General features: G+C 30.4%; 1 protein-coding gene across 1 annotated transcript in view; it reads right to left on the reverse strand.

The window, feature by feature from the left end:
• Positions 1–27,218, reverse strand: part of gpc6b (glypican 6b) — a 59,631-nt gene extending 32,413 nt beyond the window's left edge. The window contains exons 1-4 of the mRNA XM_051119949.1: positions 26,779–27,218; positions 20,864–21,022; positions 12,415–12,806; positions 10,651–10,816 (exon numbers count right to left, since the gene is read on the reverse strand). Coding sequence (XP_050975906.1) covers positions 10,651–10,816; positions 12,415–12,806; positions 20,864–21,022; positions 26,779–26,974 — 913 coding nt within the window. The 5' untranslated portion in view covers positions 26,975–27,218. The remainder of the gene's footprint in view (positions 1–10,650; positions 10,817–12,414; positions 12,807–20,863; positions 21,023–26,778) is intronic.
• Positions 27,219–27,473: the final 255 nt, after the last annotated feature.

Raw genomic sequence — 27,473 nt, forward strand, 5'->3', positions numbered from 1 at the left:
AAAATGTAATTAAAAAGTGTAAAACAAAACAAAAATGTTCCTTAAAATATTTTTTAGGCAAAATATAATTACAAAAATAAAATTTTTTAAAGGCAAAATATATATAATTTTAAATAAATACAAAAACGGTTCTTTAAAATAGCCATAAATATAGCCATAATATAATTTCTAAAAAAAAATGTGAAACTGTCCTTAGAAGGGATTTGCAAAAAAAAAAAAAAAAAAAACAAAAAAAAAAAAAAAAAAAAAAGCCCTTAAAAAGCATTATTTTCTTTATTATTATCAGGCCAAAATATAATTTCCACATTTATCATCAAAGCTGTTTTTATTCTACAAATCTTTTCATTCTGTCTATGAAAAAAGACTCTGCAGCATCATATTCGCATGCATATATTCCTGCACACAGAAAATGACAGCAAAATCAGTGTGCAGTGTTTCTGACATGATGTTATGTTGGTACTAAAGCGAGAGCGATGTGCCAGACTCTCCTCCCAACATGATCCCAGAGCACAGCTGCGAGTCATTAACCGTTTCCGGCCGACACTCGTGTCCTCCAGCAGCTCTGTAGTTACTTGTTTGTATTTGTTTAACCCCGTCTGCTCCTCTGAGATCAGCCTCACAGCAAACAGATGTTATGAAATCCACACGCTTTTATCACCCAACACACTTCACTACACCTAAAACACTGTGTTTAACACATACAAAACACATCGAAATATTACCCTGAGCAATGGATTTCCTACACTAAACATAGTTTAATCATGATATTTGTAGTAAAATAGTGTTTATACAAAAAAACATGGTTACTGCACTTTTACTATAGTAAAACCACGGTTAATTTTCTTAAAGGATTATTATTTGTGTATACTTTAATTATTTTTGTTTTGTTTTTATAACTGTACTAAAAAAGATTGGCGAACCCCGACCGAAGTCCCGATCTGAATCAAACGATTCGCGAAGCTCCAATCTCAATAATAATTCTCTAGCCATCATTTCAGATCAGTACTCGAAGCGCAGATCGTGATTCATTCAATTCACAAAATGATTCACAGTTCCGATTTGAATCAAATGATTCGCGATCCGCGCTCTGAATTTTCGATCTGAATAACGATTCGCAAGCCATCATTTCAGATCAGGGCTCGGAGCGCGGATCGTGAATCATTCAATTCACAAAATGATTAACAGTTCCGATTAGAATGAAATGATTCGCGATTTGCAAAGCTCCGATCTGAATAATGATTCACAAGCCATCATATCAGATCAAGACTCGGAGCGTGGATCGAGAATCATTCGATTAAAAAAAATGGTTCACAGTTCCGATGTGAAATCTTAATAATGATTCGCAAGGCATCATTTCAGATCAGGGCTCGGATCGCTTATCGCGGATCGCGAATCATTTAATTTGCGAAATGATTCACAGTTTCAGTGTTAATCAATGATTCGCGGTCCATGCTCTGAAGCTTTGATCAGAATAATTATTCGCGAACCATCATTTCAGATCACGACTCGGAGGGCGGATCGCGAATCATTCAATTCACAAAATGATTTATAGTTCCGATCTGAATTAAAGATTCGCGATCCACGAAGGTTCGATCTGAATAATGATTCGCAAACCATCATTTCAGATCAGGGCTCGGATCGCTTATCGCGGATCGCGAATCATTTAATTTGCAAAATGATTCACAGTTTCAGTGTTAATTGATGATTCGCGGTGCGTGCTCTGAAGCTTTGATCAGAATAATGATTCGCGAGCCATCATTTCAGATCAGGACTGAATCATTCAATTTGCGAGATTCCCGAATGATTTGAAGTCCCAGTCTAAGTCAAATGATTTGCGATACATGATCTGAAGTCCAGATCTGAAGCAAGTGATTCGCGATACACAATCCGATTGGAGCGCTTCGAAACAGTGAATCATTTTGCGACGCAAAGGTCGTCCATCACTACACATGCTTTCTACAATCATTACAAGCGATGTCGAAATTCGAAAATTAATGTCTCTTTTAATTCAGTCTGGTTTTTGCTAATGAATCGCTTGATCTGAATGATCGAAGTCAAGTGTTTGAATCAACCGGAGCGGTTCCAGCGTAAATGACTCAACTGATTCGGTTCATCTGTTTCTCTTTTCGCGTCTTCAGCCATGTTTACAAGACACTGTAAGTACTACTACACTGTAAAAAACAATTTGTTGAGTCAACTTAAAATAATTTGTAACCTGGCTGCCTTAAAATTTTAAGTTCAGTCAACTCAAAAAAAGTTTATTCAACTTGAAATGTTAAATTATACTAAGTGACAACTTAGATATTTGAGTTGAATCAACGTAAAATTTTAAGGCAGCTGAGATACTTACCCATCTGTTAAGTTTAGCAAACACAAATATCTAAGTTGTTACTTAGTACAACTTAACATTTCAAGTTGACTAAACTTATTTGAGTTGACTGAACTTAAAATTTTAAGGCAGCAGGGTAACAAATTATTTTAAGCTGACTCAACAAATTGTGGTTTTTATTTTTTACAGTGTACTGGCTTAGCTCGCTAGTTTTATGATATTAACTGAAATAAGATGGTTTTTGAAAAGGTTTTTTGAAAAGAGTTTTACTGAAAAAATTAAACCCTTATTTCATAGATACATTGTCTGTCAATAATTCAAGAAGTTTTCAAGTGCTTCTTCAGGAATATTGCTGTTTTCCTTAAAGCCTTTAATTTCAAAAAGCCAAAATTTAAGTACTTCAAGCACTTTAAGCACCTAAAAAAGGTACTTTATTTTTTCTTTAGGCAAAATATAATTTCTAGAAAAAAGGGGGGCAAAAATAAATACAAATTATCTTTAAGATGGCTTTATTTTCTTTTATTTATACATGTTTTTGGGGAAATTTAAACAATAAAATAATGAATGAATCTATAAGGTTATTTTAAGTTTACATTAGCAACGACAGATACTCGTGTCCCTTCATTACACTTCATAAAAACACTTTGCTGGAGCTCTGAAGTGTTGTGTCAGTCCTCTAATAAAGCACTAATGTCTTATTCATGAGCAGCTCTTCTCAGGGCACAGGAAATGTTCGGGGCTTGAATTTTCATGAATTGTGAAGTTGTGGCTAGATCCTGTTACCTAATGAAACAAATCATGCGATTAAAAAGAAATGAGCAAATAAAATCAATAAGGATCCGTTTACACTTTGGTAACAAAGGACTGCAGAAAGGGCAAGACTAATTTGTGTGTTTGCCAAACACCAACAAGGATAAATAGGAATGGGAATTACAACAAAAAGCGGAATGGGAAAAAATAATTAGTTTTCATAAAGCGGCACGTTTTGGATGATCTGGAATTTCATCCATTCAAGATGAGTTTGTTTCTTCATCAGATTTAGAGGAATGTAGCATTCCATCACTTGCTCACCAATGGATGTGAATGGGTGCCGTCAGAATGAGAGTCCAAACAGCTGATAAAAACATCACAATAATGCACAAGTAATCCACGCCACTCCAGTCCATCAGTTAACATCTTGAGAAGACAAAAGCTGCATGTTTGTAAGAAACAAATCCATCATTAAGATGTTTTTTACTTTAAAACATGCTAAAATACGAGTCCATAATCCATAATAATGCTTCCTCCAGTGAAAAAGTCCATCTCCTGTTGTCTCTCACAATAAATCCAGCCACACATTAGTTTAGTGCTGTTCTGGTCTGTTTTGCTTATAAATGGTGTTTGATTTGTGCAGATTTCTCTCCTGATTCGGACCAGACCATATTATTATGGATTATGGACTTGTAATTTAGTTAAAAATGTCTCAGTGATGGATTTGTTTCAGGTTTTGTCTTCTCAAACTGATGGACTGGAATGGTGATGTTTTTATCAGCTGTTTGGACTCTCATTCTGACGGCACCCATTCACATCCATTGGTGAGCAAGTGATGCAACATGTCTCCAAATCTAATGAAGAAATTGTCTTTGGACAATTGTCAGCAAATCTTCATTTTCACTTTGGATGAACTTTTCTGTTTTTTAGCATTTCATTGCATACTAATTAATTTACTACCAACACGCTTAAAAATATTTTCATCTTGTAACATTCTCATGGGTTTCCGAAACCACCAATTTTGCAGTGCAGCTCTCCAAGATGAACTGTTTGCTGAAAGTAATTTGCATTGGATTTAAATTCAGCGTATTTGCATGTCACTTCAGTTCTGTGAATGGAAGCTCGGCCGGACCGAAGCTCAACATCTATTTCTGTCGGCTCGGGACAATCCTGCCAGAGCAACACTGGCACAACATACTGCAAACAGTGCGTTTGTGGGGCTGAGATTTCCCTCAGGAACATTTTTAGAAATAAAAACAGTCAATAGATGACATCTCACAGCTTGAATGTGGACAGCAGCTCAGATTATTTGGTTTCGGAAGAATTCCATAGAAATAGGAGTTCAGTTGAATAATTTCATGGCATTAGTAACTAGTCTACCACATTCGGTTTTCTCTTTTCTGTATAAATGTTGCTGGTTATTAAAGGAGAAGTCCACTTCCAGAACAAAAATTGACAGATAGTGTACTCACCCCCCTTGTCATCCAAGATGTTCATGTCTTTTTTTCTGCAGTCGTAAAGAAATTATGTTTTTTGAGTTAAACATTTAAGGATTTTTCTCCATATAATGGACTGCTATGGTGCCCCGATTTTGAACTTACAAAATGCAGTTTAAACGTTGCGAAACGATTAGTTATTTTCATTAAAAAAATACAATTTAAATACTTTTTACTTACTCAAACACTCGTCTTGTCTTGCTCTCCCTGAACTCTGTGTATTCTGGCTCAAGACAGTTAGGGTATGTCGAAAAACTCCAATCGTATTTTCTCCCTCAACTTCAAAAATCATTTCAAAATCATCCTACATCACTGCAGAAGTACCGACACAGTCTATGCAAAGTGACCATGAAAACACAAAAAGGTAATAGGACGTTATAGCGTTATATACAGCGTTACAGGGCGATTTTGAAGTTGAGGGAGAACATGAGATGGGAGTTTTTCGACATACACTAACTGTCATGACCCGGAAAAAAAACAGAGGTCGGGAAGAGCAAGAAAAGACGAGTGTTTGACATTAAAAAGCATATAAATTGTATAATTTTTATTAAAATAACCGATCTTTTCGCTAGATAAGCCCCTTCTTTTTTGACTAGGATCATTTATAACCGCATTCGGGATCATTTGAAGCTGCATTTAAACTGCATTTTGGAAGTTCAAACTCGGAGCACCATATCAGTCCATTATATGGAGAAAAATCCTGTAATGTTTAACTCAACTTAAGTTGTTAATTGTAACCTTATAATATAAAAGCACTTCCTAAAGCATAAGCTGAGGTAGATTTTTGTAGAAGAATATTTAATTAGAACTAAATACTAGTATGTATGTATAAATAGTAAAAACAGTATCAATTAACAGTAAACCACTGTTTATTTAAAAAAAAAGTACCGAAATCATACTGAACTGTGACGTTAAAACTGAGGTACATACCAAACTGTCATATTTGTGTACCGTTAGACGCCTGCTACAGACAGTTTTCGATTTTCTAATAAATACTGCAGGTTACTTAAAGCCAACATATTTACATGCAGCTAACTGGTTAAAGGAAAAGTTCAACCAAAAATGAAAATGTGCTGAAGATGCATTCAATCTCAGGCCATCTAAGATGTAGATAAGTTTGTTTCGTAATCAGTGGTCGTCATTTACTCCCGACATCTGAGCCACTGAAGATGCAGTGGATTACTTTTGTTTGTGAAGGAATGGGCCTCCTGATCTACATAAATGCGTCTATGTTCGCGCAAATCATTCGTGATCCAGCTTCACTTACAGCAGGGTTTTTTTATGAATCTCTGCAATCACCTTTCCTAATAATGTGCTAGTTAGTAAGTTTCTAAATGCGCTAAATACGGCTAAAGTAAACAGGCTCATCACTCCACAGAGAGAAGAGAGGGGCGGGGCGAGCAGAGCTCATTTGCGTTTAAAGGAACAATCCCTCAGAATGGGATGATTTTTGCAGAGCTGATTTTGACAAGGTAAAAAGGGTGTTGTTTTACACAACCATTGAGAGTTTTTAACCAAAGTATATTATGGACTTTTCATTAAGACCCTAAAGAATCATATCAACTTGTGGAAAATGAGCATCCGATGACCCCTTTAAACAAAACTGAAAATCAATAAGACGACATTTGTCTCAAAATATATGTATTCATTTTAGCGATTCTCGTTTGCTACCTAAATCTACAACATTTTAAAAAACATTAAATATTAAATCAAGTAAGTACAGAATCAACTTTGCGCTGTTGCCTGCGCTCTTGTCAAGGATCCGTCAAATTTGCATGTGCATCTTGAAAAGTGAATGTTTTGGAAAATCCTATGCCACGTTTTTGTGCCATCTAGTGGTTTATAGAAAAATAATATCAAAGGTGCCTTTTACCCCAATACCATACGTTTACATATTCTTTCATTATTTAAAAACTGTTGCTTTAATTATTTTAAATAAAACTGAAAATCATTAAGAAGACATTTGTCTCAAAATATATGCATTCATTTTTTTGATTCTCGATGCTACATAAACCTACAACATTTAAAAAAACATCAAATATTAAATCAAGTAAGCACAGAATCAGTTTTGCGCTGCTGCCAGTGATCACGTCAAGAATCAGACAAATTTGCACGTGCATCTTGAAAAGCGGATGTTTTGGAAAGTGCTACACCACGTTTTTGTGCCATCTAGTGGTTTAGAGGAAAATAATATCAAAGGTGCTTTTTACCCCAAATACCATACTTTTACATATTCTTTCATTTTTTTAAAAACTGTTGCTTTAATTATTTTAAACAAAACTGAAAATCATGACATTTGTATTAAAAATATATGCATTTATTTTAGCGATTCTCATTTGCTACCTAAATCTAGACCATTTTAAAAAACATTAAATATTAGATCAAGTAAGCACAGAATCAACTTTACACTGTTGCCAGTGATCACGTCTAGGATCAGACAAATTTGCACGTGCATCTTGAAAAGCAGATGTTTTGCGCCATCTAGTGGTTTCGATGAAAATAATATCAAAGGTGCCTTTAGCCCCATTGTATGAGAGGATTTTGATGTGAGAGAAAACAGGAGATGGACTCATATTTTAGTTTAAAATGTCTTCAGGATGGATTTGTTTCAACTTTTGTATTCTCAAGATGTTAACTGATAGACTGGAGTGGTGTGGATTACTTGTGGATTATTGTGATGTTTTTATCAGCTGTTTGGACTTTCCCATTCACATCCATTGGTGAGCAAGTGATGGAATGACACATTTCCAAATCTAATGAAGAAACAAACTTGAATGGTTTGAGGGTGAGAAAGTCTCAAGCAAAATGTAATTTTTTGGGTGAGCTATTGCTTTAATAACATGTCCAGTATAAAAGCACAGACATCTGAAGGAAACTCTAATGTTTCCTTGCATATTCTTGTTTCCTATGAGAACTGGTGGTGTTTTGAGAATAATTCCCCACGATATGACCAGGCAACCGGACTTCCCCTTCCAGCCAAGTCATTTCGACACAGACCACTCTACGGAAGCAATGTTAAAAACGTCCCGCAATGCCCATCTAAGCCAAACCAAAGCGCTGCCCAAGATCTGCCTGGAATAAACGGAGAGAAAAATTCCTAAACTGCCTTCCTAGCATGAGCTCGACACAACAGCTGGCCACGGTTTGCTCTTATGTTGAAGTACGCTGCTGTAAAATCTTCATCCCAGCAATTCAAACCATAATAAAAAACTCCAACAGAGAATGCATAAGCACAAATCTCCTGAAATCTAACAGTGTAAACTATCAAAAACGGTGTCTAATAAAATTAATTCATTAACTCTGACTATTTAATCTTTTAAAATGTAGTCAAATAATGTAATAATTTACAATAAACAATGCATTTTTATTTTTGCCAAATAAGATGCTGCACAACAATATAAACATAGATGAAACAAAAATATTATTATTATTATTATTATTATTTTGGAACAAATAAGTGAAAATGTTTGAGATTTAACTAATGATAAAATGTGCATTTAAAATGCATTTGGTTTATTAGTACTATGAAATTTCATTTTTGCTTCATTTATGCATCACTGAAAAATTTTAATCACATTAACTTTATTAGTTTATGTTAAAAAAAAGTGTAATCTAAAAGGATGAAAAATTTATATGCAACTAAAATACATAAATCCTGAAGTATGCAAACTCATACTCATAAAAATGCATTATATAAAATATTAAATATTAAAAACAAATTCAAAATCCGTTTTATTTCCCCAAAATCTGCTGTCTTTTCTTTTTTTTCTCTCTTTTTTTTGAGGATTCTGTGTTTTATGATTTAATACAAACTTATCATAAAAAATAAATGGTGTCTAATTAAGTTAATTAATTAATTAATTAATTCATTAACTTTAATAATTCAATCTTTAGTTTGTAAAGTTGTACTAATTAGTACAACTTTAATAACTTAATCTATCTTTTAAAATGTAATCAAATAAAAATATAGCAACTAATTTACAATAAAACATTGCATTTTTAATTTTAATGAATAAATAAATAAATAAAGTACTGATTTAGCTTGTAAAAATTAAAATTCAAAAATTAATTTTTTCAATTTAATAAACTGTTAAATTCTATAAATTTCATGATTTCAACTAATTATGTTGAAATGATGTTTCAGATTTAATTTAAAAATTTAACTGGGGAAAAACAGAATCCAGTAAAATTTAAACTTGAATGAATAAATAAATAGTTGTTAAAACTGTGTAATCCAAAAAAAAAAAAAATGAAAAATGTATATTCAACTAAAATACATAAATCCTAAAGTGTGCAAGCTCCTAAAAATGCATCGTATAAAATACATATTTTTTTTTCCTGTTTTATTATTTAATACAAATTTATCATAAAAAATAAATGGTGTCCAATTAAGTTAATTAATACAAATTTAATCAATCTTTGTAATCATGTATAAATGTAACCAAATAAAAATATAGCAATTAATTTACACTAAAACATTGCTTTTTTTTTTTTTTGCTGCATAACAATATAAATAAAAACATGGATAAAATAAGCATATTATTATTATTATTATTATTATTATTATTATTATTTTGGAACAAATAAGTTAACATGTATGACATTAATGTATTGGATTAATTGATGATAAATTGTGCATTTAAAATGCATTTGGTTTATTAGTAATATTAAATATCATTCTTAATTCATTTATGTATCGCTGACAAATATTAATCATGTTAACTTTATTAGTTTATGTTAAAAAAGTGTAATCTAAAAGGATGAAAAATCTATGCAACTAAAATATATAAATCTTAAAGTGTGAAAGCTAATAAAAATGCATTATATAAAATATAAAATATTAAAAACAAATTCAAAATCCATTTTATTTCCCAAAACTTTTTCTTTTCTTTTCTTTTTTTTTTTTGAACTATTAACTATTATTTTAGTTACTGAGGAATTGTGTTTTATGATTTAATACAAACCTATCATAAAAAAAAATTGGTGTCTAATTTAGTTAATTAATAAAACTCTAATAATTCAATATTTTAAAATGTAATCAAATGAAAATACGGCAACTAATTTACAATAAAACATTGCATTTTTTAATAAATAAATAAATAAAGTACTGATTTAACTTGTAAAAAATGTAAATTAAAAATGAATTTCTTAATTTAATAAATTGTTAAATTCTATACATTTCATGATTTCGACTAATTAGACATGTTTCAAATTTAATGTAACCATTAAAATGGAATCCACAAAAATGTAACCGTGAAAAAAAACAGAATCCAGTAAAATTTAAACTTGAATGAATGAATAAATAAATAAATAAAGAAAAAGATAGTTGTTAAAACTGTGTAATCCAAAAAGATGAAAAATGTATATGCAACTAAAATAAATAAATCCTAAAGTGTGCAAGCACATAAAAATGCATAATATAAAATACATTAAATATTAAAAAAAACAATTTGAAATCCATTTTATTTCCCAATCTTTTTTTTTCTTCAGTTTTTTCCTTGTGTTTTATGATTTAATACAAATTATCATAAAAATAAACGGTGTCTTAATTAGTACAACTTTAATAACTTAATCAATCTTTTAAAATGTAATCAAAAAAAAATATAGCAATTAATTTACAATAAAACATTGCATTTTTATTTTTTGAAATACAATGCTATACAACAGAACTGTATTTAAAAAAAAAAAACTAAACACAAAAAAAAAAAATTTTTTGGTTGCATGACATTCCTTAAAAATAATAATATTATTTTATTTACTTTAAGCATTTTAGTAATTTGAAATTACTTTAAGAAGTATATTTTAGTATACAAAGTAATATATTTCTGTCATAATTTATTCAAATTGCACCAAACTTTTATTTTGGCGGTCTGTCGTGAAGAGCTTTTTGCGATTAATCTATATTGAGTAAAAATGTCCAGATTAATGTTATCAACCAATTTTATTGCAATCTTGATATAATTTATCACCCAGCCCTATGAGAAAGTCAACAATTGTGATTCAGATTCCTGGTGCTGACATATGTTTGCCTTAAATCTGTCATTGATTTTGTTAGAGGTACTAAGAAGGTCTCACCGATGAATTTGCTCCATTCCGGGTCCAGATCGGCCTGGTTGGCCAAGCAGCCCTTCATCACGTTCAGACAGTAGTTGTTGCAGGGCTTCAGCGTGAACAAACCCTGACAGTACGAGCAGTAGAGCATTTTAGTGAAGCCGCTGACGCACGCAGAGCTCATTGTGACCTGCGGACAGAAGACGACATGTGCAATTCATTTGATGCTTATGGATGGAAGTAATAATATAACTAATGTTCTACAACAGGACATTCCCTTAGAATGAGAAATAAATGATCAGTGTTATTCTCACATTTTACAACTGTGGTTGTAAAAGTCACATGGCTAAACCACTTAAACACCAGCTATTCCAGGCTGGGGGAACAGCGTAACTAATAAATAAATAAAATAAATAAATAAAACCAATTTCAAAGGGGTCTAAACATTTTATTTAATAATATAGTAATAAATTGTTCAATTTTATACATTTCATGATTTCAATTAATTAGAAATGCTTTAAATTTAATTTCTCCATTAAAACAGAATCCACAAAAATTTAAACGGGAAACAAATCAGAATCCAGTTAAATGTAAACTAATAAATAAATAAATAAATAAAACTGATTTCGAAGGAGTCTAAAAATTTAATTTAATAAAACTGTAATAAATTGAATTGAATCCACAAAAAATTAAATGGGAAAAATCAGAATCCACTAAAATTTAAACTGAAAATAAATAAATAAATAAATAAATAGATAGATAGATAGATAGATAGATAGATAGATAGATAGATAGATGAATACAGATTTCATAACAGTCTAAAATGTAATTCAATAAAATTTTTAAATTGTTAAATTCCATCATTTCATGATTTCAATTAATTAGACATGCTTCACATTTAATTTAACCATTAAAATGGAATTAACAAAAATGTCAGTCAAATTTAAACTGAAAAATAAATAAATAATAAATTGATTTCAAAGGGGTCTAAAAAATTTATTTCAAATTTTAGCTGTAACAAATAAATAAATAAGGGTCTAAAAATTGTATTTAATAAAATTGTAATAAATTGTTCAATTCCATACATTTCATGATTTCAATTTATTAGACATGGTTTAAATTTAATGTAACTATTTAAATAGAATCCAGTCAAATTTAAACTGAAAAATTGGGGGAAAAATGTTTTGGGCCCTAAAAATGCAATTTATAAAATTTTAATAAATTGTAAAATTTTATAAGTTTCATGATTTTAATTAATTTGACATGCTTTAATTTAACCATTTAAATAGAAAAAAAATCATCAATTCTACGTTTTCAGTTTTTTGTTAACGTTTTTTTTTTTTTTTTTTTTTTTACATTTTTTAATTAATTAGGCATGCTTTAAATTTAATTTAAACGGGATCCAGAAATTTTTTAATTAAAAAAAAATAAAAAAAAGTTTTTTTTATTTAAAAGTTTTTTTTTTTTTTTACATGCTTTACATTAAATTTAATAATTAAAATGGAATCTGGAAAAATTAAAACAGACAGAAAAAATGGAATCCAGGAATCTAAAACAAAACATATTTCAAAGGGCCCTAAAAACATATGCTCTGATATAACTATATTTCCAAACCTCATGCACAAACACCACAAGTTACCTTCACTTACACCGAATACAGTCAGACTGTCATACTGTCAGACGCTACAGGTTTCAGTTTCCCTCATAAAATCATATGCACAAATCAGTTCGACAGGGCAGTTAGCACCACTTTATGCACCACACGCTTAACAGGCAGCAGCAGCTCACCTTGGAAACCCTGTTAGCCACTTCCCGTCCGACCATAAGGCCCTGGACGAAGGTGCGGGCGGCGATGAACGCCCGCGTAACCTGAGACTTCAGCTTCTTGGGAACGTCTCCAAAGGGCTTAAGCTGCTCCATGTACTTGCCGATGCATTCCAGATAGTCTTCGTTGATGAGATACTGGGAATTCAGGAGCTGGAACATGCGCTCGAGCAGACGCATCCAGAAATCGTTCAGCATCTCCTCCAGATTGACGTTGCCGCCTGTGTAGTATCGCTTCAGCTCGGCGAACAGGCCCTGGAAGACCTCGGCGTTCTGTAAGTAGGGCTTCCCGTACGTGCGCAGAAACATCTCGTTCAGAGAGCGCTCCGTGTTCTCCAGCAACTCCAAGAAGAAATCTGTTAAAGCATGAAATGCAGCTTTTCTGTGTCAAATCATAATGAGAACATGGACTCATTTAGCTGTTTTTTTTTTGTATGCATATTTCACTTCTCTGCTGAAAATTAAGGGACTGTAGTGAAAAACAGCATGACTTTAAATGCATTTACAAGACGCACAGCTGCTGCCATCAAAGTTGGACAAGGCAGAAAGAAAATATATGGCTATATTAATGAAAGTGAATCTAGTGCATTTAATTAATTTATTTATATAGTTGCACAAATATGATATATTCCAGAGCTATGTATTTAATTATATTTATTTTCAGGAACCAAACAGATGCAGAAAAAAAAATATATATATTCATGATTTAATTTGGAAAAAAAATAAATAAATAAATAAATAAAAAGAGATTTAATTTGTAAAATAATAATAATAATAATAAATAGTTAAAAAATAATTTAATTTAATAAATTCAATAAATTCAGTAAGTTCAGTTCTATAAATTTCATAATTTCAATTAATTAGACATGCTTCAAATGTAATTTAACCATTACACTATACATTATATACATTTTGTTTATTATGATTTTTGATTATAAAAAAAAAACCAAAAAATGAATTTAACCATTTTAATTTCATACATTTCATGATTTAAATTAATTAGGCATGCTATTTAATTACTAAAATTTAATTTAACTATTAAAAAAAAATGCAGAAATGTTAAAACGGAAAATGCAGAATTTGCCAAAAAAAAACAAAAAAAAAAAAAAATTAACAAAAAAAATGTAAACAAAAAAATTAATTTCTTAATTTAATAAATTGTTCAATTCTATAAATTTCATGATTTCAATTAATTAGACATGGTTCAAATTTAATTTAACCATTAAAACAGAATCCACAAAAATTTAAATGGGGAAAATAGAGTAAAATTAATTGTAATTAATTAATTAATTAATTAATTAAATAATAAAAACATTTCATACCAGTTTTTTTTTTTAAATGATTTAATAAAATTGTAATAAATTATTAATTAAAATACATTTTAATACATTTTAATTTACATTTTTAATTCATTCATTCATTCATTCATTCACTCATTAAACTAAAAAAAATATTTCTTAATTTTATAAATTGTTCAATTCTATAAATTTCATGATTTCAATTAATTAGACATGGTTCAAATTTAATTTAACCATTAAAACAGAATTCACAAAAATTTAAGCTAAATTTAAACTGAAAAAATAAATAAATAAATAAATAAAACCGATTTTAAAGGGGTCTAAAATTTTAACTTAATGAAATTAAAAATAAAAATTAGAATTTAATAAAATTGTAATAAATTGTTTAATTGTATGTTCTGGAAATCTGGACAAAAAAAAAACATAAATAATTATATATATATATATATATATATATATATAAATGAAAGTGAATCAAGTGCATTTAATTTATTTATTTATATAGATGCACAAATATTCCAGAGCTTTCATTCATATGTATTTAATTATATTAATTTAAAGTTGCATATTAGAACATTTTAGTGACATGTGAAACCAAACAGATGCTCATAATAAATTAACAAATTAATTAAATCTGAACAAAAATTAATTAATTAATTAATTAACATTTTTGTTTATTTTTTAAAACATAGGTAATTTTATGTTTTCAATTCAATATAGATTTTCCTTCACCAATTATATTGTGTTTTGTTCAAGTCTGTAAAATAGTGGACGTTTTGGCTAAAACAGAAATAATTTGATTTGCTTAAGACAAACATGCAGCTTTTTGAGAAAGAACTAAATCACAATAAAATATGGAACAAATAAAATATACAAAACTGACATCACTTTTTTATAATATTTTTTCCACATACATTTTAATGCATAAATAAACTATTTCTCTTTTTTACAGGAAATCAGCTTTGCAATATCACATTTTAATCGAGCACACATAATAATCCAATCAGTTTTAGCATTCATTCATTCGAGACGTTCTATAAAGCCTGAAACTGTATGCAAACCAAGGGTCAATGGCAGAGCTGGACTGTTTTGATGAGCACAGATAATTCTTCACCTTCTTCTGTTAAGTGCATCCTCAGGAGGTTCGTCTCAATGCCATTACGTTCATTTAAATGCAACGCACATTGCTGACAAACTAGTCAGCGCTCTTTGTTTGTGCGTCCCGATCATCACAGCGCATGATGAAACCTCTGAATTCTTAATGTCGCCGTAAACAGGGTATTTATTCACACAGAAAACATGCTGAAAATTATAAAACTGATTGTTCCGGCTGTCTTTAATATTTTAATATGGCATAACTGTTTTAAAAACGCAAAGAGGCACTCAAGGTTGTGCTTTATTATCGTATGGCACGGGTTCCTGTACTTTATTACTTAAAGGAAAGATGCACAGAAAGTCACTTTGGATAAAATGATGTAACCTTTGCCAAATAATAATTGTCTGCCAAATGAGTTTCAGGGACGGCTTGTTTATATTGACAGGCTGTGCCGTAAACTACAGTCATCAAAAACGGAAGGATGATAAATATTTAATGTTCGAATCAATCTGTGATTTTTCTGTTTAGATTAAATGGGGTGAAAACTTGTTGTAAGTGGTATTTTAATGTTTTTTAAAGAAGTCTCTTCTGCTCACAAACTACACACTACAGCAAAAACAGTAAAATTCTGAAATATTTTTACTATTTAAAAAAACTGCTTTCTGTTTGAATATATTTTAAAATGTAATTTATTCCTGCGATTTCAAAGCTGAATTTTCAGCATCATTACTCCAGTCTTCAGTGTCACATGATCCTTCAGAAATTATTCTAATATGCTGATTTGCTGCTCAAGAATTTTTTTTTATTATTATCAATATTTATTATTATTATTATATATTTATTATTGAGTTTTTCCAGGATTCTTTTGTAATATTATTGGAGTCAGTATAATTATTGGGGGAAATTACACGGAAGACTGGAGTAATGATGCTAATATATTCAAATAGAAAACAGTTATTTAAAATAATAAAAATATTTCAAAATGTTACTGTCTTGAAGAAAAAAAACATTAAAAATCGTATGACTAGTAGTGTATTACAGAAGGGCTGAAGGGCCTTCCTTAGTCTATTTCCTAAAAAATACCAACATTTCTTTTATAACGTGACTTTAGTGTGAATTTACAGTGCATTTTCAAAAGTTTGGGCTCTGTATGATTTGTAATGTTTTTGAAAGAAGTCTCTTCTGCTCATGAAGGCTGCATTTATCTGATCAAAATACAAAATCCTTTCTATTTGAATATATTTTAAAATGTAATTTATTTCAGTGATCAAATCTGAATTTTCAGCATCATTACTCCAGTCTTCAGTGTCACATGATCCTTCAGAAATCATTCTAATATGCTGACGTGCTGTTCAAGAAACATCATTATTATTATCAATATTTTTTTAGGATTCTTTGATGAATAAAAAAAGATCCAATGATCAGCATTTATCTAAAAGACATTTATAATGTTATGATATTTCTATTTTAGATAAATGCTGTTCTTCTGAACTTTCTACTCATCAAAGAAACCTGAAAAAATTCTACTTGGCTGTTTTCAACATCTTAATAATAATAAATGTTTTTTGAGCAGCAAATCAGAATATTAGAATGATTTCTGAAAGATCATGTGACTGGAGTAATGATGCTAAAAATTCAGCTTTGAAATCACAGGAATAAATTATATTTTAAAATATATTAAAATAGAAAACAGTTATTTTAAATAGTAAAAATATTTCAAAATTTTACTGTTTTTGCTGTACTTTGAATCAAATAAATGCAGGCTTGGTGAGCAGAAGAGACTTCCTAAAAAAAACCATTAAAAATCGTATGACTAGTAGTGTATTTTTTAATCTCTGCTCTAATATTACAGACAAACTGAAGGGAAACGTTAAATGCCTTCCTTAGTCTATTTCATTCAAAAAATACCAACATTTCTTTCTTAACATGCCTTTAGTGTGAATTTACACTGCATTTTCAAAAACTTGGGCTTTGATGACTGATAATGTTTTTGAAAGAAGTCTCTTCTGCTCATGAAGGCTGCATTTACCTGATCAAAAATACTGTTAAAAATGTGAAATATTTTTACAAATTAAAATAACTGTCTTCTATGTGAATATCTGTTCAAATGTAATTTATTTCAGTGATCAAAGCTGAATTTCCAGTATCATTACTCCAGTCTTCAGTGTCACATGATCCTTCAGGAATCATTCTAACATGCTGATTTGCTGCTCAAAAACATTTCTGATTATTATCAGTGTTGAAAACAGAGATACATTGTATTATTCAGAATCCTTTGATGTATATAAAGTTCAAAGGAACAGCATTTCTTTCAAACGGAAATCATTTGTAACATTATAAATGTCTTTACTGCCACTTTTGATCAATTTAATAAGCCCCTGACGAATAAAAGTATTAATTTCTTTTTAAAAAATCATACTGATATAAGCAGTAGTGTGTTTTTAAGGCCTGTTATAATGACTTTAAAGCATCTAATGATGCATTTAATGATTTACAGAGTACATACTCAGACTATATAAAAAGAAAGCAGACAGTGATAACGCCTTCAAAAAACACAATATTGATAGTTTCAGTATTGACAAACTCACAGCTGCTTTTACTCACATGTCTGTGTGAACAAATCTGTTGTGAAGGACACTATAGAAATAAACAGAAATGAATCCAACCCATCTCAAAACTTTCTGGAATTCTCTTATAAACATATGACTCCATGGACAGCTGTTACAACACGCATATGTTATGCAAAACACACTTAAAGTTGCTTAATTCATAGTTTCCACACAAAAGCAGCTTATGCATCTCATGCAAAAACATTCTCAATCATCGTTCTAGTCATTGCAGAGATTTATTTGTAACTTCTAGAGATCATATTTGATCTATCAGAATTTTACAGCTCATAAAGTCTGATATAGTGAGAATATGGAAGAAGAAGAAACAGCTCAGTTTTATCCACAAAATATGCAATTTGGTGCAGATTCTGATGTATATATGGTAGTGTTGCACAATATACCGGTACTTAAAAAGCATTGCGATACCCTGCTTTTAAAAATGGTACGATTCCGCATTTTACTAGTACTGGTACTTTAAGAATGCATTTTAATAAGAGCCTATTTCTGCGAGTCTATGTTAGTGAATGCCGCAGACGTAAAGTTTAGTTTACTACACACATATGCGTGATGCTCACGGTGTTTTCAGCCTCTGCCGCCTCAATATATGAGTACATGAACACATGAACATAATCTCTAGAACTGCTCTGAGAGTCACTTCATGAGCATTTTACCAGTTTCTTTTGGAAAAAACTATCATCATATAATGAAAACCCTAAAGGGCTTCAGAGAAACCCGTCAAAATAAAAGTTTGGTTTAACTTGAAAGATAGAAATATATTAATATATAACTTAATGTAAAGATAGCACTACTACTACTAATAAAAATATTATTAAAACAATGTTTAAGGAGTATTAAAAAAATCTGAAAATTGTAAATGCACAACAGTATTTCTGAAAAAAAAAACAAGAAATAAATAGGCTATAATAAATTAACTCTTTATCAAATCTAATGATCGTTTATAAATTCATTAGACATGCTTTTGATGATTAAAATGTAATTACACGATTAAAATACAGGGTGGGCCATTTATATGGATACATCACACATCAAACTTATTGGGAATTTCACAAGAAAAACAATGGTGTGCTTGGTTTTAACGTAACTTTATTCTTTCATGAGTTATTTACAAGTTTCTGACCACTTATAATGTGCCACAAACAGGACATTAATATCACCAACCATTCCCATTTTATTAAGGTGTATCCATATAAATGGCCCACCCTGTAGAATCCAGAAAATTAATGGAAAACAGAGATTCACAAACAAAACTGAATTTGAGAAAAATAATAAAACGCATTTCACAGGGCCATAAAAGCATGCAATTTTTCATAAACTTTTAATAAACTGCTGTTAATTTCTGCAAGTTTCATGATTTTAATTAATTAGACATGCTTTTTGCTATTTTTTTTAAATGTCTTAAATTTAAATTTAATTTAGGAAAAAAATAAAACAGATTTCGGGCCCTCTTTATTTCATTTGTGTCTTTGTTTTATTGTAGTTGTCCTTTAGCTTGTTACCTGCATCTACACTGTAAAAAAACAATTTGTTGAGTCAACTTAAAATAATTTGTAACCTGGCTGCCTTAAAATTTTTAGTTCAGTCAACTCAAAAAAAGTTTATTCAACTTGAAATGTTAAATTATACTAAGTGACAACTTAGATATTTTTGTTGAATCAACTTGAAATTTTAAGGCAGCTGAGTTGCTTACCCATCTCTTAAGTTTAGCAAACACAAATATCTAAGTTGTTACTTAGTACAGCTTAACATTTCCACTGTGCTTATGTGTGAGCGCTGTGTGCTGTATCTTTTCAGACTGATCCGGCTTACGGTTTTCATAAACCAGACTGTCAAAACCACCAAAAATCCCATAGACTTACATTGACGGAATGTTCAAATGAGCAACACTATTCAAACTCCAACTGACAAAATTCAAATCTAAACTCCCAGAATCCCTTGAGGCTCAATCAACACTTCCCTTCTATGTACTATTTCTAATCCATTTAAACTCATTTAAGCTTCATTCTAATATTTCTAATCTAGCTAAATCATGCTAGCAACATGCTAGTAACATGCTAATCATGCTAACAACATGCTAGTAACTTGCTAATCATGATAGAAACATGCTAACAAAAAATGCTAGTAACATGCTAATCATGTTAGAAACAGGCTAACAACGTTATTAATATGTTAATCATGCTAACACCTTGCTAATAACTTGCTAACCATGCTAGCAACATGTTAATCATGCTAACAACATGCTAGTATCTTGCTAATCATGCTAGCAACATGTTACTAACATGCTAATCATGTAAGAAACATGCTAGTAACATGCTAATCATGCTAACAACATGCCAGTAACTTGGTAATCATGCTAGCAACATGCTAGTTACATGCTAATCATACTAGAAACATGCTAACAACATGCTAGAAACATATTAATCATGCTAGCAAAATGCTAGTAACTTGCAAATCATGCTAGCAGCATGCTAATCATGTTAGAAACATGCTAACAACATGCTAGTAACATGTTAATCATGCTAGCAAAATGCTAGTAACTTGCTAATCATGCTTGCAGCATGCTAATCATGTTAGAAACATGCTAACAACATGCTAGTAACATGTTAATCATGCTAGCAACATGCTAGTAACTTGCTAATCATGCTAACAACATGCCAGTAACTTGGTAACCATGCTAGCAATGTGCTAGTTACATGCTAATCATACTAGAAACATGCTAACAATATGCTAGTAACATGTTAATCATGTTAGCAAATTGCTAGTAACTTGCTAATCATGCTAGCAGCATGCTAATCATGTTAGAAACATGCTAACAACATGCTAGTAACGTGCTAATTATGCTAGCAACATGCTAATCATGCTAGCAACATGCTAGCAACTTGCTAATCATGCTATCAACATGCTAGTAACATGCTAATCATGCTAGCTGCTTTCATACTTTTACAACTGCTTCAAACTTTCAGGCTAGGCTTTCTCAAGCCAACTTAAAGTTTGTTCTCAAACTTTACTCATCTAGTTATATCATGAAATAAGATTTGGCTTTATCCTTTAAGCTAACTTACCAATATAGCAAAGTGGCACTTGCATGTAATTATTATTATTATTTAATGTTTTTTAAAGGGGATGAAATGCTTTGTTTTAATAGATAAAATACCTATGATCACCATTTGGATCATCTATTATTCAATTACTTTTCCTGTTGTTCTATGTTATTTTTTCATAGTATCAGTTCAGTAGTAGGATTGTGATATTTTAGTCAGGAATCGTATCTAAGTCAAAATTTTGGTATCGTGACAACACTAACATATGGACAAAAAGTGATAAAACTGGGTCTGATAATAACCTGACACTTTCCACTGTATAATCAATGAATGTTAAAGAACAAATCGTACCGTCAAACCTTTTATGTCCGGTCATAAACGTGTCCCTCAGCTCTTCGCTCGTGTCGTCCATGAGCTTCTCAAAGTCCCGTGAGCTTCTCTGGCTTAAGTTCTCCTCCATTTCTGCGTTACAGCACGTTCTCTGAGGAGCGCAAACCCGCAGATCCTCTCCTGTAGACCACAGAAAGACACAGCAACTCTATTTAACGCAGATGATAATCAGAAATGATTCTTGTGCAGCAAATCAGCAAATTCTGATGGATCATGTGACACTGGAAGACTGGAGTAATGATGCTGAAAATTCAGCTTTGATCACAGGAATAAATTACATTTTAACTTGGATTTACATAGAAAACAGTTATTTTACATTCTAAAAATATTTCACTATTTTTACTGTATTTTTGATTAAATAAATACAGCCTTGGTGATCACAAGAGGTGCGTGAGATGGAGACAAACAGTCAGTCACTGGACGGGGGCGAATGACGAACCGTCAAAGCGAGTCCATAATCAACCTGATTGTCAGTCGTTCCACAGAATCTCTCATTATGATGGCTGATGGGCGTCTCTTTCTCAGTCTAATAAAAGAAAGCATTTACATTCACTTCAGTCCTCTCTCATCTTGTTGAGGCTGTTTATGTGGGCAGCAGAGCTCATAGATAGTTTCAGCAATCGGTCATTTCCATATTTTTGTTTTGTTGTGGAGTTGCATATTTCATTTGAGCTCAATTTAGGTTCAGTTTTCTAAATTGTAACCCATGACATACAAGATGAAACTGATTATATCATGATGAAAGCTCAGACATTGTGACTGCACCGATTATTTAATAATTTAGTTAAACTTTAAAGGAATAGTTTGCCCTAAATATTACAATTTGTACTCATCACTTACTGATTATAATGTCATCGCAACCCTCTATGATTTTTGTTCTTTTGGGAAGATGTTAGGGACAATGTCTGAAGCTGCTCTTTTTAACAAACAAGTGAATGAAACTCAATAATAATAATAATAATAATAATAATAATAACATAAAATAATAAAAAATAATAAAAAAAATACTCTGAAATATAAAAAGTAAAACTACATCAAATAAAATAATCAAAAAATAAAAGGCTTGTCGTTTTTGAGTGAACTATTACTTTAACTAAAGAGAACCTGTTTCTGTCCACCACCAGGTTTTTAGGCTCTCAAAATAAAATAAAATAAAATGAAATAAAATAAAATAAAAATAATTTTTGACTATTTTAGGATGAACTATTCCTTTAATGTCCTCACCTGCTTATTAATAATAATTAAAAAAAAAAAAAAAATTAAATAAAAAAATAGAAAAAAATAAAAATAAAACTACATAAAATAAAATAATCAAAAATAAAAGCATTTTTTTAAACTCATTTTTGTGTGAACTATTTATTTAACAAATGTGAACCTGTTTCTGTGCACCACCAGGTTTTTTTTTTTATATATATAAAATAAAATTAAACTTGTACATGTTTGGGTAAACTATGCTATTACCAGGTACAAAACGTTTTTTGATTTTTGATTTAAATGAAATGTAAAAACAAACAAACAAACAAAAAAAAAGAACAAAAACAAAGGATCATTAAAATTAATATAAAATAATAACAACAATAATAACATTTTAATAAATATATATTTACATATTGTTTTAATAAATTTTATATATAAAGGGGGGGGGGGATTTTACATTTTTATTTTCAATTTAAAATATACAAAAAATATATAATATTTAAACATAATAAATTAAAAATTTAATTAAATTCAATTAAATAATGACTTATTAAATTAATTTTTGGATGAACTCTACCTTTAACTTCCTCGCCTTCTTATTAATATAACATTTAAAAAAAAATGAAATAAAATTAAAAAAATAAAAAAAATAGAAAAAATAAATAAAATAAAATAATCAAAAATAAAAGTCTTGTCCTCTTTGGGTGAACTACTTCTTTTACAAAAGTGAACCTGTTTCTGTGTATCATCAGGCTTTTTTTTTTTTTTTTTTTTTTTTTTTTTTATAAAATAAAATAAAATAAAATAAAATGCTATAAACTATGCTATTACCAGGTACAAAACTTTTTTATGTTTGATTAAAAAAAAAGGATCATTAAAAATAAATATATAAAAAATATATATATAAAAAGAATTAATAAATATATATTTGCATATTTTTAAGTAAATCATTATTAGTATTATTATTATTATTATTATTATAGAAAAAATTTAAATAAAATATCTAAATAAAGTAAAATAAAATAAAATAAAATAAAGTGACTTCTTGGGTGAAGAATTCCTTTAACTAAAGTTAACCTCCTATTACCAGGTACAAAAACCTTTTTTGGTTTTGATTTTTGATTTAAACAAAATGAAAAAATATAATTACAAATAAAAATATAAAAAAAAATTAAAAGGAAATATTAAATAAAAACAAAATTATATAAAATCAAAAATAAATGAAAACAAAATATAAACATAAATTAAATAAAAAACAAAATATAAAAAATTAACTATTGAAATGCAAACATTTTGGGTGAACCAATCCTTTAACAAAACTTTTCCATTTGCACACAAAAGCATCTATCACACTCAGTCCTCTTACTACAACTAAATCGTATCATCACATGTCTGCGCACATCTAATTTCTGACCTTCGTTTCTATTTCTGGCCAACTGTTTCCAAGGAAAAAGGGCTGTTTTCCAATACCATGTCTATTTAAGGCATCTATTCAAAATAATAAAAAACGTGTAAAAATGACATTAAACCAGCGCTAATCAAACCACCTCAGGATATATATTTTTAATCTGCATGTTGATATGACACGGTCTATATTTGTGTGTTGAATATCTGTTGGCTCTGTAATAAAGTCAACATGAAAAGCGCAGGAAAGTGCATTAATAAGGTCAACAGGGTCTGTGTCGACTTTAAAATAATGGCAGCGAGTGACCCTGTTGATGAATGACACTCCTGACGGTGATTTGTTAGACTGCACGCTTCCAGCCGAAAACCTCTCACCCATCAACAGCAATTCTATCTATGATCACGAAGTCGAGGAGGTCACAAAATGTCAACAGGGTTATTTCGGTCTTTTGGTTGACCTCTGAGGCGCGGGTGAGAAATTACAGGGTCCGGCTGAGAACGGCAGCAGACACACGCATTCATCTACACCAAACATCATTTATGTTAAATAAAATCCCTTCATGCATCTGAGAAAACACACCCACACTGGAACAGAAGCGGCGGCTGCAGCCCTGTTTGCACTTACTGGGCTTTCAGCGCGTCTGCAGGAGTCTGGCATGCGGCGGAGGCCTCGTAACATTGATTTAAATATATGGGGAGAGCTGTTGAGAACCTCAGGAGCACAGGACACATTTAGCACTGTTGACAAGCCAGCAGATGCTGGATGCTGTGAGTGTGATGCCTGTTTCTGTGCACCACGACGGTTTCAGACAGAGATGGTGACAGGATCTTCTCAAAACGCACAGGATAGAGAACAACCAAAGAGGTTACGGGGTTCGATTTGGAGGTCCTCTTAGGTTTCTCGTCTTCTTATCAGCAAATAAAATAAAATAAAAAACAAATACAAGACTTGTAATTTTTGGATGAACTATTTCTTTAAAGTGAACTTTTTTTCCGTGCACCACCATAGGTTTTAGGCTCCCAAAACAATACAAAATAAAAAAAAAATTAAATAAAACAAATTAATAAAATTAAATAAAATAACTTAAAAATAACTTCCTCGCCTTCTCATCAGCAATAAAAAAAAAAAAATTAAAAAAATTAAAATAATAAAAAATAAAAAAAATAAAATAACATCAAATAATATAAAAAACATTTCATAAAATGCTTTTAGTTTTTGGATGAACTATTCCTTTTACTTCCTCGCCTTCTTATCAGCAATAAAAAAAATAATAATGAAATTAAATTAAAATAAACAACCAAATAAAATAAAATAATCCAATGAAAATAAAAAAATAAAATTTAAAAATAAAAAAAAAAAAATACATTGAAAGATAAAAAATAAAAATACATGAAGTAAAATAAAAAATAATTAAAAATAAAAGACAACTGTTACTTTAACTAAAGTGAACCTGTTTCTGTGTACCACCAGGTTTTTAGGCTCTCAAAATAAATAAAATAAAATAATAAAGTAAAATAAAGACTTTTTTGAATAATTTTTGGATTAGCTATTTCTTTAACTTTTTCACCCACTTATTAAATAAATTAATTAATTAAAGAATTAATTAAATTAAAAAAAAAAACATAAAAAAAAAAAAAAAAAAATAAAATAAAATAATAAAATAATTTGAGTCATTTTTGGTGAACTATTTAAAAGTGAACCTGTTTCTGTGTTTTATAAAATTAATAAAGTACAATGAAACATTAAAAATAAAATAAAATACATAAACGCATAAAATACATAAAATAAAATAACGAAAAATAAAAAACTCATTTTTGGGTGAACTATCACATAAACTAAAGTGAACCTGAAGTGAAGGTTTTTAGGCTCTCAAAATAAAATAAAATTCAATTCAATTTCAATTCAATTAAATAATGACTTTGACTAATTTTCGGATGAACTCTCTTTAACTTCTTTGCCTTCTTATTAATAATAAATTTAAAAACATCAAATAAACTTAATTTCAAAAAAAAAAAAAAAAATACATAAAATAAAAAATAATCAAATACATAAAAAATAAAATAAAATAAATGACTAAAATAATAAATAAAATAATTTTTGGATGAACTATTCCTTTAACTTCCTTCACCTTCTTATCAGCAATAAAATGAAATAAAAATAATTAAATTAAATTAAATTAAAATATATACAAAAATAAAAATAAAACAATGATGAAAATGAAATGAAAATTTAAATGAAAATTAAAAAAAAAAAAAGGATTGCGAACGAGCGACCAAAGAGGTTGCGGGGTTCGATTTGGAGGTCCAGTGCTGGAAATAACTCTTAAATTTCTCACCTTCTTATCAGCAAAGGTGAACTATAAAATATGCTGTCATTTCATACATAAAGTAAGCATTTTATAAGCAATAATAATGCAAACTCATTACATGCAAATGTCCCTAAATAGTCTACTACTGCAATATTATGAGGACAAAAAAAAAAAAAAAAAAAAGATTTGCATGCACTTTTTTGTTTTTCTTAACCTTTTTTGCTCCATGACTCATTTTTAGGTTTCAAAATTCTTGCAACCTCACTCACACCACAAAATAAAGTTAAACCAAGGGCATAGGTTTGGTTAAGAAGTTGGTAGGAACCTACTGCAACCTTGAGATCGGTATTTTTAAAACAAACCAGCAATTAAAGCCATGAGTCACAAGACCTTGCCATATTCAAAATGTTGGTGTTAAGAATGTGCCATTGCAGGAAAGGAAGTCTGGACGGTATATATGCAAAATAATAGTTCCCTAAAGTCTCATTGATTCAAACAAGATCAATGAAGCTTAACTTTGCTTCAAGCAAATCTTACCAGATGTTTGTGAATAAAATCTCCACATTTATAAATAACTCAGCTGACTCAAATCTAAAGACTAGAATTAGCTCATGTCAATATTGTCATGTCGCCAGATTGGGGCAAGTTGTCACAATAGAGCATTTCAGTTAAAAACAAACAATAGAACAGAACGTTTTTGAAAGTAAAAATTAACATTGTAAATATGTGACAACTTGCCCCAACCTGGCGTTTCAAATCAACCTTCGGTTTTACTGTATTCACTTGTTATCAAACATTTAAACAGGTCAGAATATTATACTACTGTGATTTTGAACTATATGCATGACAGCATACACAAACATATGGACTTTGACTCGAAACAAAATACACACTGTGTGACAACTTGCCCCGGTCTCCCCTACATACCGGCGTTTAAGCACAAGACTGTTTTAATTCAATTGATACCTGCTGTTTCTTCGCTGGGAACATTTGCAGGACTGTAACCCAGGTCAGTAAACGCGTCTTTCACCTGGCTGCAGTTCACCGCGCTTAGATCCGCTGCAACCGGGACGCGCGGAACCAAGAGTGCGCACAGAACGGCAAACACAGCCGACATCCCGGGTGAAATCTGTTGATTTATTCCGCTGTGGATCCTCGTCATAGAGTTGATCTCTAAGAAAGCAGGCGCCGATTCCTCTTTATTTGGAAGTGAAAACACCTTTAAGTTTCCCAGCAGAAACCATCGCGCGTCCTGACATTTGCTAGAGTTCCCCGGGTGTTCGTGGTAAACGCGGAGTGATGCGAGTGAACCTGCAGCTGTCAGAATCAGATCCTCCACAGCGCTGGAACTTCTCTTTTGAGTTTTTTTCTCAACTGTACGCCGGGTTTGACTGGAGGAAAGCGAGTTTACCGCGGACAGCGTGCGTGGTACGTCATCAAAACGTTATAAACGCGCTCTGTTTTACAAATGACTCCTTCAGTTCTCCCAATGGGTGTTTTCATATAAAGCGTACATTTTTGTATACAAGCACATACTCGTTTTGAAGTAAAAAGTTAGATTATAAAGTTATTTAGAGCACGTATATTCAAATAGCCGCTAGCGACCATAACAACCGCATATTTCGCGCGTTCGATCGGTTTTTAGCGTACGTTAATGAAGT

The sequence above is a fragment of the Labeo rohita genome, chromosome 9, assembly GCF_022985175.1.
Source record: "Labeo rohita strain BAU-BD-2019 chromosome 9, IGBB_LRoh.1.0, whole genome shotgun sequence".
In the NCBI taxonomy this organism is placed as follows: Eukaryota; Metazoa; Chordata; class Actinopteri; order Cypriniformes; family Cyprinidae; genus Labeo; species Labeo rohita.